Genomic DNA, 15,694 nt, shown 5'->3' with positions numbered 1-15,694 from the left:
TTAAAATACTGTCATTTCTTCCATTGGATAATCTTGACACCCTTGTTAAAAATCGTTTGACCATATATGTGAGGGTTTATTTCTGGGTTCTTTATTTCATTCTCTTAATCTTTTTTAAAGTTTATTTTCATTTCTTTTGAGAGAGTGTTAGAGAGCAAGCAGGGGGAGGTGCAGAAAGAGAAGGAGACAGAATCCAAGTGGGTCTCACACTCCCAGACTGTGAGATCATGACCTAAGCTGTAATCAAGAGTTGGATGCTTAGCCGACTGAGCCACCCAGATGTCCCTTTCCCAATTATCTACGTATGTGTCTTATGCTGGTACCATATCTTGTTGATTACTGTAGGTCTGTAGTAAGTTTTGAAATGAGGAGGTGTGAGTCCTCTAGTTTTGTTCTTTTCTTTTACGATTGTATGGGTGCCGGAGTCTCTTGAGATTCCCTTTGAATTTTAGCATGGGTTTTTCTTTCTCTGCAAAAAATGTCATTCAAATTTTGTTATGAATTGTTTTGGGTAATAATAAGTCTTCTAATCCATGGTCATGTGATATGTTTCCATATATTATGTTTTTAATTTTCTTCAGCATTGTTTGTGATTTTTATTTTAGAAGACTTTAGTATTCTTGGTTAATTATTATGTATTTTATTCTTCTGATGCTATTGTAAATTGAATTATTTTTGTAGTTTTCTTTTCATATTGTTCATTTTTCACCTATGGAGGTTTAGCTGAATTTTTTGTGTTGGCTTTGTATCCTGTACTTTGCTGAATTTGTTTATCTTGAGAGCATTTCTGTGGCATCTTTGAGGTTTTCTACATATCCTCTACAAATGGATTATTTTCCTTTCTAGTTTAGATGCCTTTTATTTTTATTTTTTTCTTTTTCTTACCTAATTGTTCAGGCAAAAACTTCCCCTACTGTGTTGAATAGAAGTGAGGAGGGGCACCTGGGTGGCTTAGTTGGTTAGGCCTCCGACTTTGGCTCAGGTCAGATCTCACGTTTGTGGGTTCGAGCCCCGCGTAGGGCTCTGTGCTGACAGCTCAGAGCCTGGAGCCTGGAGCCTGCTTCTGGTTCTGTGTCTCCTTCTCTCTCTGCCCCTTCCTCTCTCATGCTCTGTCTCTGTCTGTATCAAAAATAATACATTAAAAAAACAAAAAAAGAAGCGAGGAAAGCAGGTATCCTTGGTTTATTCCTCATCTTAGTGGAGAAGCTTTTAGTCTTCACAATTTCATATGATTTTCACTGTGGGTTTTCATATGTGACTTTTATGCTTAGGTAGTTTCTATTTATTTCTTTCCTTTTTTTTTTTTTTTTTAATTTTAGAGTGTGTGTATGAGCAGGGGAGCAAGAAAGAGAGAGTCTTAGGCAGGCTCTCAGTCCCATTGCCTTGGAATCATGACTTGAGCCAAGTTCAGGAGTCCAGTGCTTAACCAACAGAGCCACCCAGGTGCCTTTCTTTCTATTTTGAGTGTTTTTTTTTAATCATGAAAGAGTGTTGAAGTCCTTCACCTGCTTTTTCTACATGTGATCAATTGAGATGATCATGTGTTTTTTCAAGAATTTTTGCATTGTTATTCATCAGGGATCTTGGCCTGTAGGCTTTTTTGTAGTGACTTTTTCATTGTTACCAGGATTGTGCTGGCCTCATAGAGTGAGTTGGGAATGTTCTCCTCTTAGAAAATTTGAGAAGGACTGGTAGTCTTTTTTAAATGTTTGGTAGAATTTATTACTGAAGTTATCAGGTCCAAGGCTTTTCTTTATTGGAAGATTTTTAATTACTGATACAATCTCCTTACTAGTTATATATCTATTCAGATTTTCTGTTTCTTCATGATTGGGTCTTGGTAGGTTTTGTGTTTCTAGCAATTTGTCCACTTAAAATAAGCTATCCAGCTTTTTGGCTTACAATTATTTATAATACTCTGATAATTTTTTATTTCTCTGGAATTGATAGAAAAATTGCCACTTTTATGTCTGATTTTACTAATTTCACTCTTTTTTTTTTAGTTCGGCTAGCTAAAGCTCTTGTGTTTTTCAAAGAATGAACTTTTTTTTACATTGATTTTTGTTGTTTTTCTATTATGTTTTACCTCTGCTCTTTATTATTTCCTTCTTCTAGCTTTGGGTTTAGGTTTTCCTTTTCTAGTTCTTAAGTTGTAAAGTTAGATTGTTGATTTGAGATTTTTTTAATGTTAAGTGTTAATAACTATAAATTTCCTTTATTAGTACTTCTTTTGCTGCGTCTCATAAGTTTCAAATTGACCATGATTTATTCTTTTTCTTTTCATGAAGTGTCTCTTCGTATCCTCGACTTTGTTGTTATTGCTGCTGTTCCTCCTTTTCCTTTTCCTTTCCATGTTAGCAAAGAGTTGTAAGATCATTTTTTTTTTTTTTTTGGTCAGTTTGGACAAGTTTTTCCTCTATGTGTATGTTTGGTAATATTTGTATTCAATCTGTGGCTTGCTTTTTTTTTTTATTATTTTGACAGTGTCTTTTAAGCAGAGAAGTTTTTAATTTTAACAAAACTTGTATCTTAACTAAGAAATATTTGTTCCAAGGCCACAAGTATGTTCTCCTTTTTTTTCTACTATAAGCTTTACAGGTACCATTTGCATTTATTTCTGTGATGCATTTTGAATTAAGTTTGTATATGTAGAGTGAAGTTGACGGTTTGTTTCATTTACTTTTTTCAATATGGATATTCAGTTTTCTAGGATCATTTGTTAAAATGACTATTATTACTCAAATTTCTTTATACCTTTCTTGAAAATCTAGTGTAGTGTCTCTGTAGTCCCTGGAATATTGGTATAGATATATAGTTCAGCAGTTGGACAAGGAAGAATGGAAAATAACTGTTGAAGTGAGCACTCTGAAACTCTCATCTTGCACATAAATGATACTAATCTACTCATAGGAAGTGTTTTTAAAATTCTAAAGTAGAGCTTTAAATCAGAAATTGAATTTTCACATGAAATATACTAAAAACATTTTTATTTTAAATGTCTTCTGTAAAATTTTTTTTTTTTTTACAACTTTTGGGAATTGCTTTGGCTCTAAAATATTTGAGCATTTGCCATTTGCATGGAAAAACTACGTGTAATAATTCATCTCTTAATTCAGTTTTAGGTAGGTAAATTAGATCTTTGTTTATACTTTAGTAATTTTCAAAAAATTATAGTACATTCTGAGTATTATATTTTCTAAAAATCCTGAATGAATCTCTGACAGAAATCTGTGTCATGTTTTCATAATAGAAATGCAAAGGTCATTTTCATTTCTTTAAATATACCCTCTTAGGACATCCAGATGGCCAACAGGCACATGAAACGATGCTCAGCATCACTCATCATAAGGGAAATACAAATCAAAACCACACTGAGATACCACCTCACACTAGTCAGAGTCGCTAAAATGAACAAATCAAGAGAATGTAGATGCTGGCGAGGATGTGGAGAAACAGGCACCCTCCTACACTGTTGGTGGGAATGTAAACTGGTGCAGCCGCTCTGGAAAACAGTGTGAAGGCTCCTTAAAAAACTATCGATAGAACTCCCCTATGACCCAGCAATAGCACTGCTAGGGATTTATCCAAGGGTTACAGAAGTGCTGATGCATAGGAGCACATGTACCCCAATGTTCATAGCAGCAATGTCAACAATAGCCAAATCATGGAAAGAGCCCAAATGTCCATCACCTGATGAATGGATCAAGAAGGTATAGAATATATATTCCATGGAGTATTACATGGCAATGAGAAAGAATGAAATCTGGCCATTTGTAGGAAAGTGGATGGACCTCGAGGGTGTCATGCTAAGCGAAATAAGTCAGGCAGAGAAGAACAGATACCATATGTTTGCACTCTAGGTCTAACAGGAGAGACCTCACAGAGGACCATAGGGAGAGGAAGGGGGAAAGAGAGCTGGGGAGATTGAGGGACACAGCTCATGAAAGACGATTGAATACTGAAAATGAACCATGGACTGACTGATGATCATGGTGGGGGGCACTTGTGGGGGAGAAGCACTAAGTGTTATATGGAAACCAATTTGAAAATAAACTATAAAAAATATATATATACCCTCTTAGTACCTACATTTTTTTGGTCATTTTTATAGGATTAGATTGTTACTCAACATAATACATTAGTAAAATTTCTTTAGCAAATGGATAAAGTACTAACTATAATTTTTATTTTCTGGCTTTCAATTTCAGGTTGTATAGTGGCCATATTAAATTAATCAAAATAGGGAAATGACGTTTTCTTCTTATCCACAGTGGCAGCTAGACTGTCTTGCTTGCTTGCTGAAGTTAATATGCCAGTTTGCAGTAGATCCGTCCGATTTGGATTTAGCTTATCATGATGTCTTTGCCTGGTCTGGTATAGCAGAAAGCCATAGGAAAAGAACTTGGCCTGGTAAATCAAGAAAGTCTGCTGGTGATCATGCCAAGGGTCTTCATATACCAAGATTAACAGAGGTAAAGTACAGAAGTTACCATTAAATTATAGAATGAATTTTATTGTGTTTTATAAAATTAAGAATACACTAATGCATAAGGAATATGATACTAGACTACCACAATATGATGTAACAGCTGAAGTGATACCTTCATTTTAAGTTTGTACTGATTATGAAGTAGTAATGGTTTTCAGTTCATTATCCAAATTTCAGGAATGAACTGTATGCCCCTCTCATGTACTCCAACTGTAGTTAATTATTTAATCATTTAAATAGTAATTTATATACTAAATATATCAGTGTTCCTTTAGGGAAATAAGCCCCACTAGGTGTTTCAACAGAGGCGATTTAAAATAAGTAATTGTTTTTACCTGTCTGTGTTGGAGGACTAAATATACAAAAAGACAGTATTGAGGTAACCCTGAGGAGTAACCATTCATCATCACCCCTAGGGTTTGAGAAGCATATGGAAAATGTTGGGGTTATCAGAAATGAGGAGGTTATAAGGAAGGATCTTGTTGGCTTGGGGTTGAGGTTTTGGAGGAAGGGGTTCTACTACTGCTTCTGAAACCACATGGCCTCTCCTGGGTTAAATATTTATGGTTCAATGCTGATGAAGAAACAAGGAAGTAATCTCTCTAGTGTCCCAGGTTAATGGAACCTCATAGAAACCAGCTAGCAAAAAAGGAATTTTGTTTGTGATGTACCAGCCCTGAGTGAAAATGGCACCATAACCAGGACATCCACCTGTATAATTAGTATTCTTTCTTTCTGTAGATTGTTTTGTTCATGTGATCAAATATTTGCCCTTCCAATTGTTCCATCACTGAATTGGGAAACAGAGATGAAGACAAGTGTTTAATGAGATCTCTTCCTCGTTTGTAACCTTTTGAGAACAGCATCTTACCTGGTAGCTGCCCCTAGAAACACTAGAGTTATGAGTTGTTTCTGATTAGAGAAATATGTTAGTGAACATAGGTTGCAAACTTTTACTGGTAAAAACTGAAACCTAAAGCATATTTCCTTTTTGGGATTTTGGAGATTAAAGGGGCCAGATGATTTTGTTAGTATTCCAAATCATTTACAGCTAATACAGTTAAAATAGGCTATGGGGACTTCAGTGTAATCTAAATGTGTTTTCCAGTATTACTTATTGTTACCTACATACTTTAACCTTGCATTGCTATAATGTTTTAGTTATTTTTTTTCCAGAATAATCTTTCCAAGTTATAATTTAAAAATTCTCCATTAACTCATTAAATGTTTTCACAGCTTTTGACCCTAATTAGTGGTTTCCTCTTGATATTTTAATAATAAATATATATAGTATAGATATACATATGCATATAAGGAGTTTAAAAATAATGCATTTTTGTTAATGTATACAAGTATATGCTTATTGACAGTAATTCGGAATATGCAGGTGAACCTATCCTCCTAGTCTTAGGTGACTACTATTAATAGTTATATGATATTTTTTCTGTGTACATACTTCTGGAGTTGAGAAAAGGTACTTACTATATATATGTTTTCCATTAGTTTGTCATAATCAGAACTTAGTATGTTAAGCTATTTGAAAACAGAAATCTTTGTTATATTAATTCTAGAAAAAATTATCCAGTTTTGATACTTTATAGACAGGAAAAGCACTAATTTTTTCATAATTTACTGTCATGCATTATTTCATTTGTTGTCCTTAAAAAGCCTTTCAGAAGGTTTAAGTTTCAAGCTGAACTTATAAATTCCAGCCTAGACAGCTTTCCTTGAAGCTATCCTGATTTCACCTGGGACAGGTTTAGTTGCTGCTCTCTTCTTTTGCTCATGTGGCACATTGTATTCCTTGTGTTACAGTGCTTTCTATGTTATCTGCTGCAGTGACCTCAGACCTCCAGGATGAGAACAGTGCTTATAACATGAGTGCCCAGAAGGGTTTTGATCTGCAGAAGGGAGTCAGTAATTCTTTATTTATATAAATTAGCAAATTATTTTCCACCATTATATAGAACTCTATAGAACATTATATAGAATTCCCATTATATAGAAGAACTAATACCTAAAAATTAAGTAGCATATTAGAATGATGCAGCTTGAAAGGTTGCAAACTAAATGTTGACCCTCAGGATTTTTAATCTAGAATCTATGCCGTGTATTCATCTTTTTCTCTATTTTAAGATGGTTGAGATCTCTGTTGCTGCTTCGCCTTATTTGCTTATTTCAGAATTAAAAAATGTATAATTCTACATCACCCCAATAAATCACTGACATGTGTAATATATTTTTTTCACCCAAAGAATTTGTGGGTCAAATACAAAGAATTGCTTTGTAAGATAATAATGATCATGATAATAATAAAATAGTTTGGCCTCTGTATTTCTAAATTTTCTTTTCTTTTTTTTTTAATTGCTATTCTTAGGGTGCCTGGGTGGCTCAGTCAGTTAAGTGTCTGACTTCAGCTCAGGTCACAATCTCACAGTTTGTGAGTTAGAGCTCCACATTGGGCTCTATGCTGACAGCTGAGAGCCTGGAGCCTTCCTCGGAGTCTGTGTCTCCCTCTTTCTCTGCCCCTCCCCACTCATGCTCTGTCTCTCTCCATCTCAAAAATAAATAAACATTAAAAATTTTAAAAAATAAATAAAATGAAGTTGCTATTAAGTTTGGTCACAAAATTCTGATTTTCTAATGTTGATATTTTTACAGTGTGATATTCTTTGTCATAAATAAATATCAAAGTAGTTTGGAGTTTTGGATTAAAAATGCATTTTTGTGTTCTGGCATATTTAAAGATTTTTTTTTTGTAATGTTTTTGTTTTGAAGGTATTTCTTGTTCTTGTCCAAGGAACCAGTTTGATTCAGCGACTTATGTCTGTTACTTATACATATGATAATCTGGCTCCTAGGTATGAAGTTTTTACATAATTTGCATATGTATTTGTATTAAGAATACAGTGCTTTAAAATTTCATTTTTAGAAAATTTTAAGTTAGAAAAAATTGTTAGGGTATCTTAACTTTCTCATTGTTCATCTTCATTTGTGTGTTAACATTTTATGTTTTTATTACATAATCATGAGTGTGTATTTTCTGTGTGTGTGTCAGTGTGCACATATTTATATATTGTCCTAAGTTTTGTGAATGTAAGTTTGAGATATCATGTCCATTTACCCATAATACTTCAATACCAAGATATTGTCTTAAAAATTGAAGTAAGACACTGAAATATAAAAAATTTAACATGGTTATGATAGTGTTATATAATTCATACTCAAATTGTCCCATTAATATTTTCTATAATTTTTTCCCCTGACCTAGAATCATGTGCTACATTTAGTTGCATTTCTTCCATTTTCTTTTACCCAGGGATACTTCATTATCCTCTCATGGTACTGACATTTCTGAGTAGTATAGGCCAGTTGCTTTATAAAGTGTCTTTCAATTTAGGTTTTCCTGATTGTTCTTCCTGATTAAATTCAGATTATATACATTTTAAGCAGGAGTATACTATAAATGTCTTTCTCAATACATAACTGGTGATGTCAGTTTGTCCAATTATTAGTGATACTAATTTTTATTAGTTAATTTTTGTTACCTGAACATTTCTCTATAATAAGGTTTCTGATTTTCCTAATTAAAAGTAACCTGTGGGAAGCTGCTCCTCATAATACTTTGACTCATTGATTTTTAGCATTCAGAGATGATTCTTGCCTAAATTAGTAAATGTTTATAAACTAGTGATTTTCTGACTTATAACTGTTCCTTTTTTGCTTATCAGTTGGCATTTATTTTGAAGTTTTCCCTCCTTCCCTTGTAGTTCCTATCAGTTTGAATTAATGGATTATTTTTCACTCAGTTTGTTATAGTTCATTACAATTACTATTCACTTTACTCAAATTATGCCTAAGTTGGTCTCCTCAAGCTAGATCAGGGTTATTTTGACATATTCCTATTATTTGGGGTAAAGGGAAGGAGTCCTTTTTTATTTTTCCTGTCACTATTAGATCCTCAAGGCATGTAGTTTTCCTACCTTAATCCTGAATCAACCATTTCTTTAAGAAGCCCTGTTCCTGTTGGTGAGGAACAAAATAGGAGTTCTTGGTATACTCATTGCTACTGTGGACTCTTATTTCTAGGCCATTGGTGGACAGAGCTGGAAATACATGTATTATGAATATAGTTTAGCCATGTGATATTACATTTCATTTGGGCTACAGTGGAGGTTTCTTTCTTTAAAAATTTACAGAATTTTGGGGCGCCTGGGTGGCTCAGTCGGTTAAACCTCCGACTTCGGCTCAGGTCAGATCTCGCGTTCGTGGGTTCGAGCCCCGTGTCAGGCTCTGTGCTGACGGCTAGCTCAGAGCCTGGAGCCTGCTTCCGGTTCTGTGTCTCCCTCTCTCTCTGCCCCTCCCCCTCTCATGCTCTGTCTCTGTCTGTATCAAAAATAAATAAAAACATTTAAAAAAAATTTATAAAAATTTACAGAATTTTAATGCAGAAATTCAAGTGTGATAATTGCTGACTGATACATGGAGACCTAATTGTATGCCTTTAATAATCACATAGGTTATATTAACATACATAAAAATTGATTTGTAAATATTGTATAGGTATTATATTGGGCCAAAGTTTGACATTATACTCCAATGATTTATACACATTTAAAAGTGCCTAACCTTATTTGTGGCAATAGCTAATAACTTTTTATAGATGCTTTTAAGAGTCACCTTGTAGGTAGTGATTGCAATTAAATAGCATGATTATTTTGAGATTATTTCTTGTGTAATTTACCTTTTTGGGGGGAGTCTCTGTGTCGGTTGAATTCACATTCATGGCTTAATCAATATCTACCCCACTAGACTCTGAGTTCTATATGAACTATATCTGATCTTGTTCAGGATTGTGTTTTTGGTGCCAGGTACCTTATCTCATTGTAAAACTTAGGAATGGACAGCGTGTAGAAATGAAGAGATTACTAGAACATGCCTTTCTTTGATTTGTATGATCAATAAAGTTTATACCCTTACCACCAATTACTCTCCAGTTAACTAATTCTTAACTGTTCATCTGTGTCCTCACTAATCCACACTCGACCTCACTATCCCCACACGCCACAATACATCAGGTTAACAAGGGAATTCAGTAACTGCTTTAGTCCAGTTTTATTTCTTAAAAATTAAGAAATGTTCACATGACATTGTTAGCCTCGTACAGGAACAAATAAACATGCAGGTTTGATACCAGCTGCTGCTATTCAAGATCCTTAACTCTGTAGCAATTCTTGTTTTCATTCTATCAGTTCCATTCTTAAAGAACATCCTACAGTCTTTGTAATGCGAACTCCTTCACCCTGCTCCCCATCTCTGTTTTTTTCTCAGCGCCTGTTCATGCCCCATTCGTTATCTTTTCATAGGCTCTCACTTTGAGTTCATATGGTGGTAGGTTTGTATCAATTAGGATAGCTACAGATAGATGGGTAGGTTGCTCTTGGTAAAGTTAATTATACCAGTATGGTAATAAGTAAACATGAAATATGGATAAATATATGATATATAAGTTGTATCTTAGTACTTTTTACTTTAATAATGTGGGTAAATATTTTTGAGAGTTTAAAAGGTACTTTGTTATAACAATGTGAGGATTCTAGAGATCAGTGCTTTTTCTTTTTGAAACAATTTGTAAGACAGATAATCCCCATTTATTGGTTTGGTTAAAAGAAAAATTTTTAATACTTTTCTTTAAATTGTAGTAATAAATTTTCCACTGAAGTAACCAAATGTATGGAGAAAATGGTTCTAAAATAATACATAGTTAACTTAGTTTTCTCTGCTTTTTAATAATTTACTTTCAACCATTTCTGATAGAAATTGGCATTAACAGTACTAAAGGAAGGGCATTATATGTAAGTGTATTTTTAAATTAGAAGTCTGAAGTTCAGAATCAAAACCATTATAACCTTTCTCTTTGTAATACAAATCTCTTTAGTAACTAAATCCTGAGCACTTCCTGAGGATTCACTTAATCAATACTCTATTTACTCAGATATTGTTCATTAAATGTGGACAGTAATACGGAGTGGTCTATAATAATTTTTATCAGGGTTTCTTTAAAAGATAAAGACTATAGGAAAAATAAATACTTTTCATAAAATTTATTATTTTTGAGGGAGTACATTGTATGTATAAACTTGAAAGGATATGTGGTAGTAAATTGAGTAATTTTTATTTTATTGCTGAATTTAATTGGTGGTGGTGGGTTTTTTTACTTTACAGAGTTTTGAAAGCTCAGTCCGATCACAGGTCTAGGCATGAAGGTAAGGATTCTACAAAAGCAATTTTTAATAGATAAAGATTTGTATTACTAGATAATGCTTAATAATAAACAATGTGGGGCTTTTGTTTTACAGTACAGTTCCTTATAGTTATATTTTTTTCTAATTACTCTTTAGTTTCACATTATTCAATGTGGCTCTTGGTGAGCTGGGCGCATTGCTGTTCGTTAGTGAAATCTAGCCTTGCTGATAGTGACCATTTACAAGATTGGTTAAAGAAATTGACTCTCCTTATTCCTGAGGTAAGATAAGGATTGAAGATTAGAACTCTTTTTTTCATATTATTTGATATTATTGGCTTTGATAATAAAAAAAGAGCTAATGGAAACAAATGGACATGATTTCATTAATGTATTCCACTAACTGGAATATACTTATTAAATACTATAAGATCCAGAATGTTTTAATTACGTACACTTAAATGTGAATGTTTGATAGTCTGTAGCATTCATATTTTTCTTTTTTCTGAAATAAAACTGATTACTTTGTTTTAGAATTTTGAAAATTTTTTTCTGGGAAGGACTTGAGTGTTTATTTTGGTAATTTATATTTTACAGAAGTTTATTTTTTTCCTTTTCTGTTTAATTAGAGTGTATCCTTAGAAGAGATAATAAAAATTAAGTATGTTTTGATTTCAATGTCGACACTGAGGTCAATATAATTTTCACTAACCATATCTTGATGTTGCTTACACCATATTTCTAAATGAAATACTAGAAACATACTCTTGCTGAAACATTTAACCACAATAGGTTATTATTTTAGGCACATTATTTTAGACCGCACATTATTTTAGACCGCATTGTCTTAATACCTTTAGCTCTGAGTTGAATGCATATTCTTGTTCTGGCTGTGTGTCCCAGGTAATTATTGTGACATTTGGGCAATTTCCTTAGAAACTATAAAATGTTCTGGTTAAGTACTTTCTAAATTACTTCTCATTCTGAAAATATTTTCTTTTTTTTTATTTAGTTTTTAAATAGATTATTATGAATATCCTCTCCTTAGTACCTTTTGTGTTTGTTATTGTTATGTTTGTTTCATGACTATATTTGTAAATTTCTAACATGTTTCTACATATTACTATATACTTTGGGGTACTTTATTTGGTCATATTTATATGCATGAGTATGTGACTAGAATATTTGCATCTAAAAATTTATTACTGAAGAAGCAACTTAACATGTTATTTCTGCTGACATATTTTAAGATTAACTTTTAAATACTTAACTCGTGCTATCTTTGGAACTTGCTTTTTCATTTAGACTGCAGTCCGTCATGAGTCTTGCAATGGTCTTTATAAGTTATCTCTGTCAGGGCTGGATGGAGGAGATTCAATTAATCGCTCCTTTCTGCTATTGGCTGCTTCAACATTGTTGAAATTTCTTCCTGATGCTCAAGCACTCAAACCTATCAGGGTAAGTTTTACAGTGTTTAGGAGCTGTTTCTATTCATGCAGTTTTCTTTGCCTCAACTTTTTATCACTGTATTATATGCTTTCAGTAATTTTGAGTACTTGCTTACTGTATGTAGTTTTTACCAAGAGGATAGTCATAAAGATCTTAAAGTGACAGTATTGTGGACATACTGAGTCCATGTCACACCTAGGAATGGAATCTGTATGCTCTGATTTCAGCCCTGAGGGATCTCTCAGGTGTTCTATTTTCGAAATAGAATTTGTTCTGACTAGGTTTTGGACCTTGTGTCAAAAATTGAATGCTAAAAACATGATGAATGAAGCTTTCTTATTTAATCACACAGACTTTGTGGTTTTCTATCTTTATGATATTCTAAATTTTCAGTTTCTGTTACTGTTCCAGTGGATATTCTAGCCTTGGAAAAAAGCCTTCTACCACATAATAAATTCAGAACTCATTAAGTAAAATTTCACTAATCCCAGATATATGATGCATTGTAGAATTTACATTTTTCTTCTCCATATTTAGTTGTCATCAAGTATATAAGATATTGTAAAGTGTTCTTTATGTTTTAGATTTCAAAACTATAATAGACCACTACATTTGGGTAGATTTATATATACTCATGTCCTGTAGGTTTCTTTTGTTGACACATTTTCATTGAACTCTTAATTCATCACAGGTTATAAGAAATTTGAGAGTAATGTTTTTCTGAAAGGTCTCATTTACTTATGGACATAGTAATTCTAATTTTACAGGAACTAGAAGTATTCTCTCCATTCTTTATTAAATGTTGAATACTGTTTTTATAGGGATTTAATTTTTTCGTAAGGTCTGTAGTTTCTTAATTATATTATAATTTTAGATTATTTCCTCTTTTAAAGTGTTTTCACAGAGTTTTAATTTCTTTTTAATAGATAGATGATTATGAAGAAGAACCAATGTTAAAACCTGGATGTAAAGAGTATTTTTGGTTGTTGTGCAAATTAGTTGACAATATACATATAAAGGATGCTAGCCAGGTATGTTCAGAAAATTGTACATTAACCTGTTAGTAGAGATGGATTATGCACATGTATGTTTATGACTTTATGTAGGTTCTTAAACTAAAATATTTTCAGATGTTTAAAACAAGTTAACTTCAAAGACAAGCTTGCCACATAAGTCTTCTGTTTTTTTCTCTTTCATAAATGTAGTAAGCTTAAATGCATCTAAGTCTTCTAACAAAATGAGAAAGAAGATACATTTAGATATTTAGGAAACATTTTCCCTCTTTTTTTTAAATGTGTTTTAATCCAAGCTCCTGGGTCTCAGTTGGTAGAGCATTCATCTCTTGATCTTGAGGTTGTTAAGTTTGAGCCCCACCTTCGGTGTAGAGATTACTTAAAAATAAAAAGATTTTAAAAACTGTTTAAATCCCAGTGCATTTTATATAATTTACATTTTTAAAAATCCTGTAGTGTTTGTATTTTGTACTTTTAAAAGGAGCAGTATACATTGAATTCTTAAAGTATCCTACTTTTCATTTGAGAAATAATTTTTAAAAATTGAATGTGTTTTGGGGCACCTGGGTGGCTCAGTCGGTTAAGCATCCAGCTTCATCTCAGGTCGTGATCTCACAGTTCGTGGGTTCAAGCCCCGCATCAGGCTCCGTGCTGACAGCTAGCTCAGAGCCTAGAGCCTGCTTCACATTCTGTGTCTCCCTCTCTCTGACCCTCCCCTATTCCCACTGTCTCTCTCTGTTTCTCAAAAATAAATAAAGAACATAAAAAAATTTTTAATTGAATGTGTTTTAATTTACTTGAGTATTCATAAAATATTGATGGCAGATAAACAGTAGGGGAGGGGCAGAAAGAAAGGGGGGTAGAGAATCCCAAGCAGGCCCCAGAGTGTCAGCATGCAGCCTCATGCGGGGCAAACCGTGAGATATGACCTGAGCTGAAACCAAAAGTCGGATATTTAATGGACTGAGCCATTGAGGCACCCCTACAACTATAATTTTATTAATTGACATCATGTATAAGTAAAGAATAACTTATTTATAATTTAATTGGTATATTGATGAATTTGGGAGAAGCAAATTCTTTTTACTTACAAGAAAAGGAAGGTTTTTGTTTTAGTAATCTCTGGCTACTAAAAAAAAAAATCAGTATTTGAATTTTGTATTTTCTCTTTATATTAAGACCACACTCCTCGACTTAGATGCTTTGGCACGGCATTTGGCTGACTGTATCCGAAGGTAAATTTTAATGTGAAATTGACTGTTATATCATTGAAAAAAGATACAGGACATAATTATGTGAACTGTCTTACTTTGCTTGTGTTGTTTTTTGTGTAGCAGGGAAATCCTTGATCATCAAGATGGTAATATAGAAGATGATGGGCTTACAGGACTCTTAAGGCTTGCAACGAGTGTTATTAAACACAAACCACCCTTTAAATTTTCAAGAGAAGGACAGGTTAGTATTAAGACATCCAAATGTACATATGAAATACAATTGAAACCTTTTTTGTTGTTAGATTGTATGTGTGTATATAAAACTTACCTTAAACGTGCAAACATCAAGCTTGCTAGAACTTTATTGCTGGTAGGAAAAGTGAACACTGAATAAAATGAACCCTATAAATATAAATCTTAGGCTTATATTTAGAATGCAGAAACAAATTTTAATTCCTGTGACTTGTGCATAGAAAGGCAACCCCTCCATCAGTGGTACAGTTTCTGTACGATTGAATATTTAGAATTAATAATTTACACAGTGGAATTAATTAGTCATCATTATAAAGAATCTATTTTATTTCATGTTTTAAAAGCCCATTTGACATAAAATCTATCGATTATTTAATAACACATAATGACTATATAAATGTCTAATTACTCTTCAGATGAGGTTATTTACTTTGCCATTAGCACTTTTGTCATTGCCTGCATTGAAGGAATCAGTTTGGGTTTGGATGCTTGTTTTCTTGAGGCTACTAATTGTGGTAGGAAACACAGGAATAACCAGAAGGATGGAAGGTAGTTTTCATTGGCATGGAGTAAGGGGTTTGTAATGCCCAAGATTTCAATATCACCCCAAAACCAGAAACCGCCTGGGAGACCAAGTCATGCATGTGAAAGCAAAGGTCATTTATTATTATGGCTTAGGCTCGCCAGGCCTAAGTTCGGGATCACAGACTTTACCAGCGCAGTGGATCCGTACTGAGAGCCCCGAACAAGGGTGGGTTTTTATGGGGTTTAGGAAGGGGGAGTTACAAGAAACTGTGACTTGTCTTTTGAGTGGAGAGAAAAGCAGAATTTCAACCTTATACCAATATATCTTTAAAATTTTATCTCAACCTCACACCTAAAATTCCTTTTTAATGATTTCCTTTCACGAACCTTCTACAACTTTTCTTTTCCTTACACTTTGTCCCAAAGCCATTTTTTTTCCAAACAACCAATCTCATTTAGGACAAAATTACTTTCTTTTACCCTCACCAAAAATGTATTTTTATTTCTT

General features: G+C 33.2%; 1 protein-coding gene across 1 annotated transcript in view; it reads left to right on the top strand.

Moving 5' to 3' along the window:
• Positions 1 to 15,694, top strand: part of USP34 (ubiquitin specific peptidase 34) — a 194,938-nt gene that overhangs the window by 96,757 nt on the left and 82,487 nt on the right. Inside the window, 8 exon segments of the mRNA XM_029937436.1 lie at positions 4,272 to 4,472; positions 7,268 to 7,350; positions 10,715 to 10,755; positions 10,891 to 11,015; positions 12,039 to 12,191; positions 13,109 to 13,213; positions 14,375 to 14,430; positions 14,530 to 14,650. Coding sequence (XP_029793296.1) covers positions 4,272 to 4,472; positions 7,268 to 7,350; positions 10,715 to 10,755; positions 10,891 to 11,015; positions 12,039 to 12,191; positions 13,109 to 13,213; positions 14,375 to 14,430; positions 14,530 to 14,650 — 885 coding nt within the window.

This window comes from Suricata suricatta, chromosome 4, assembly GCF_006229205.1.
Source record: "Suricata suricatta isolate VVHF042 chromosome 4, meerkat_22Aug2017_6uvM2_HiC, whole genome shotgun sequence".
In the NCBI taxonomy this organism is placed as follows: domain Eukaryota; kingdom Metazoa; phylum Chordata; class Mammalia; order Carnivora; family Herpestidae; genus Suricata; species Suricata suricatta.
This window is presented reverse-complemented; position numbering and strand designations above follow the sequence as displayed.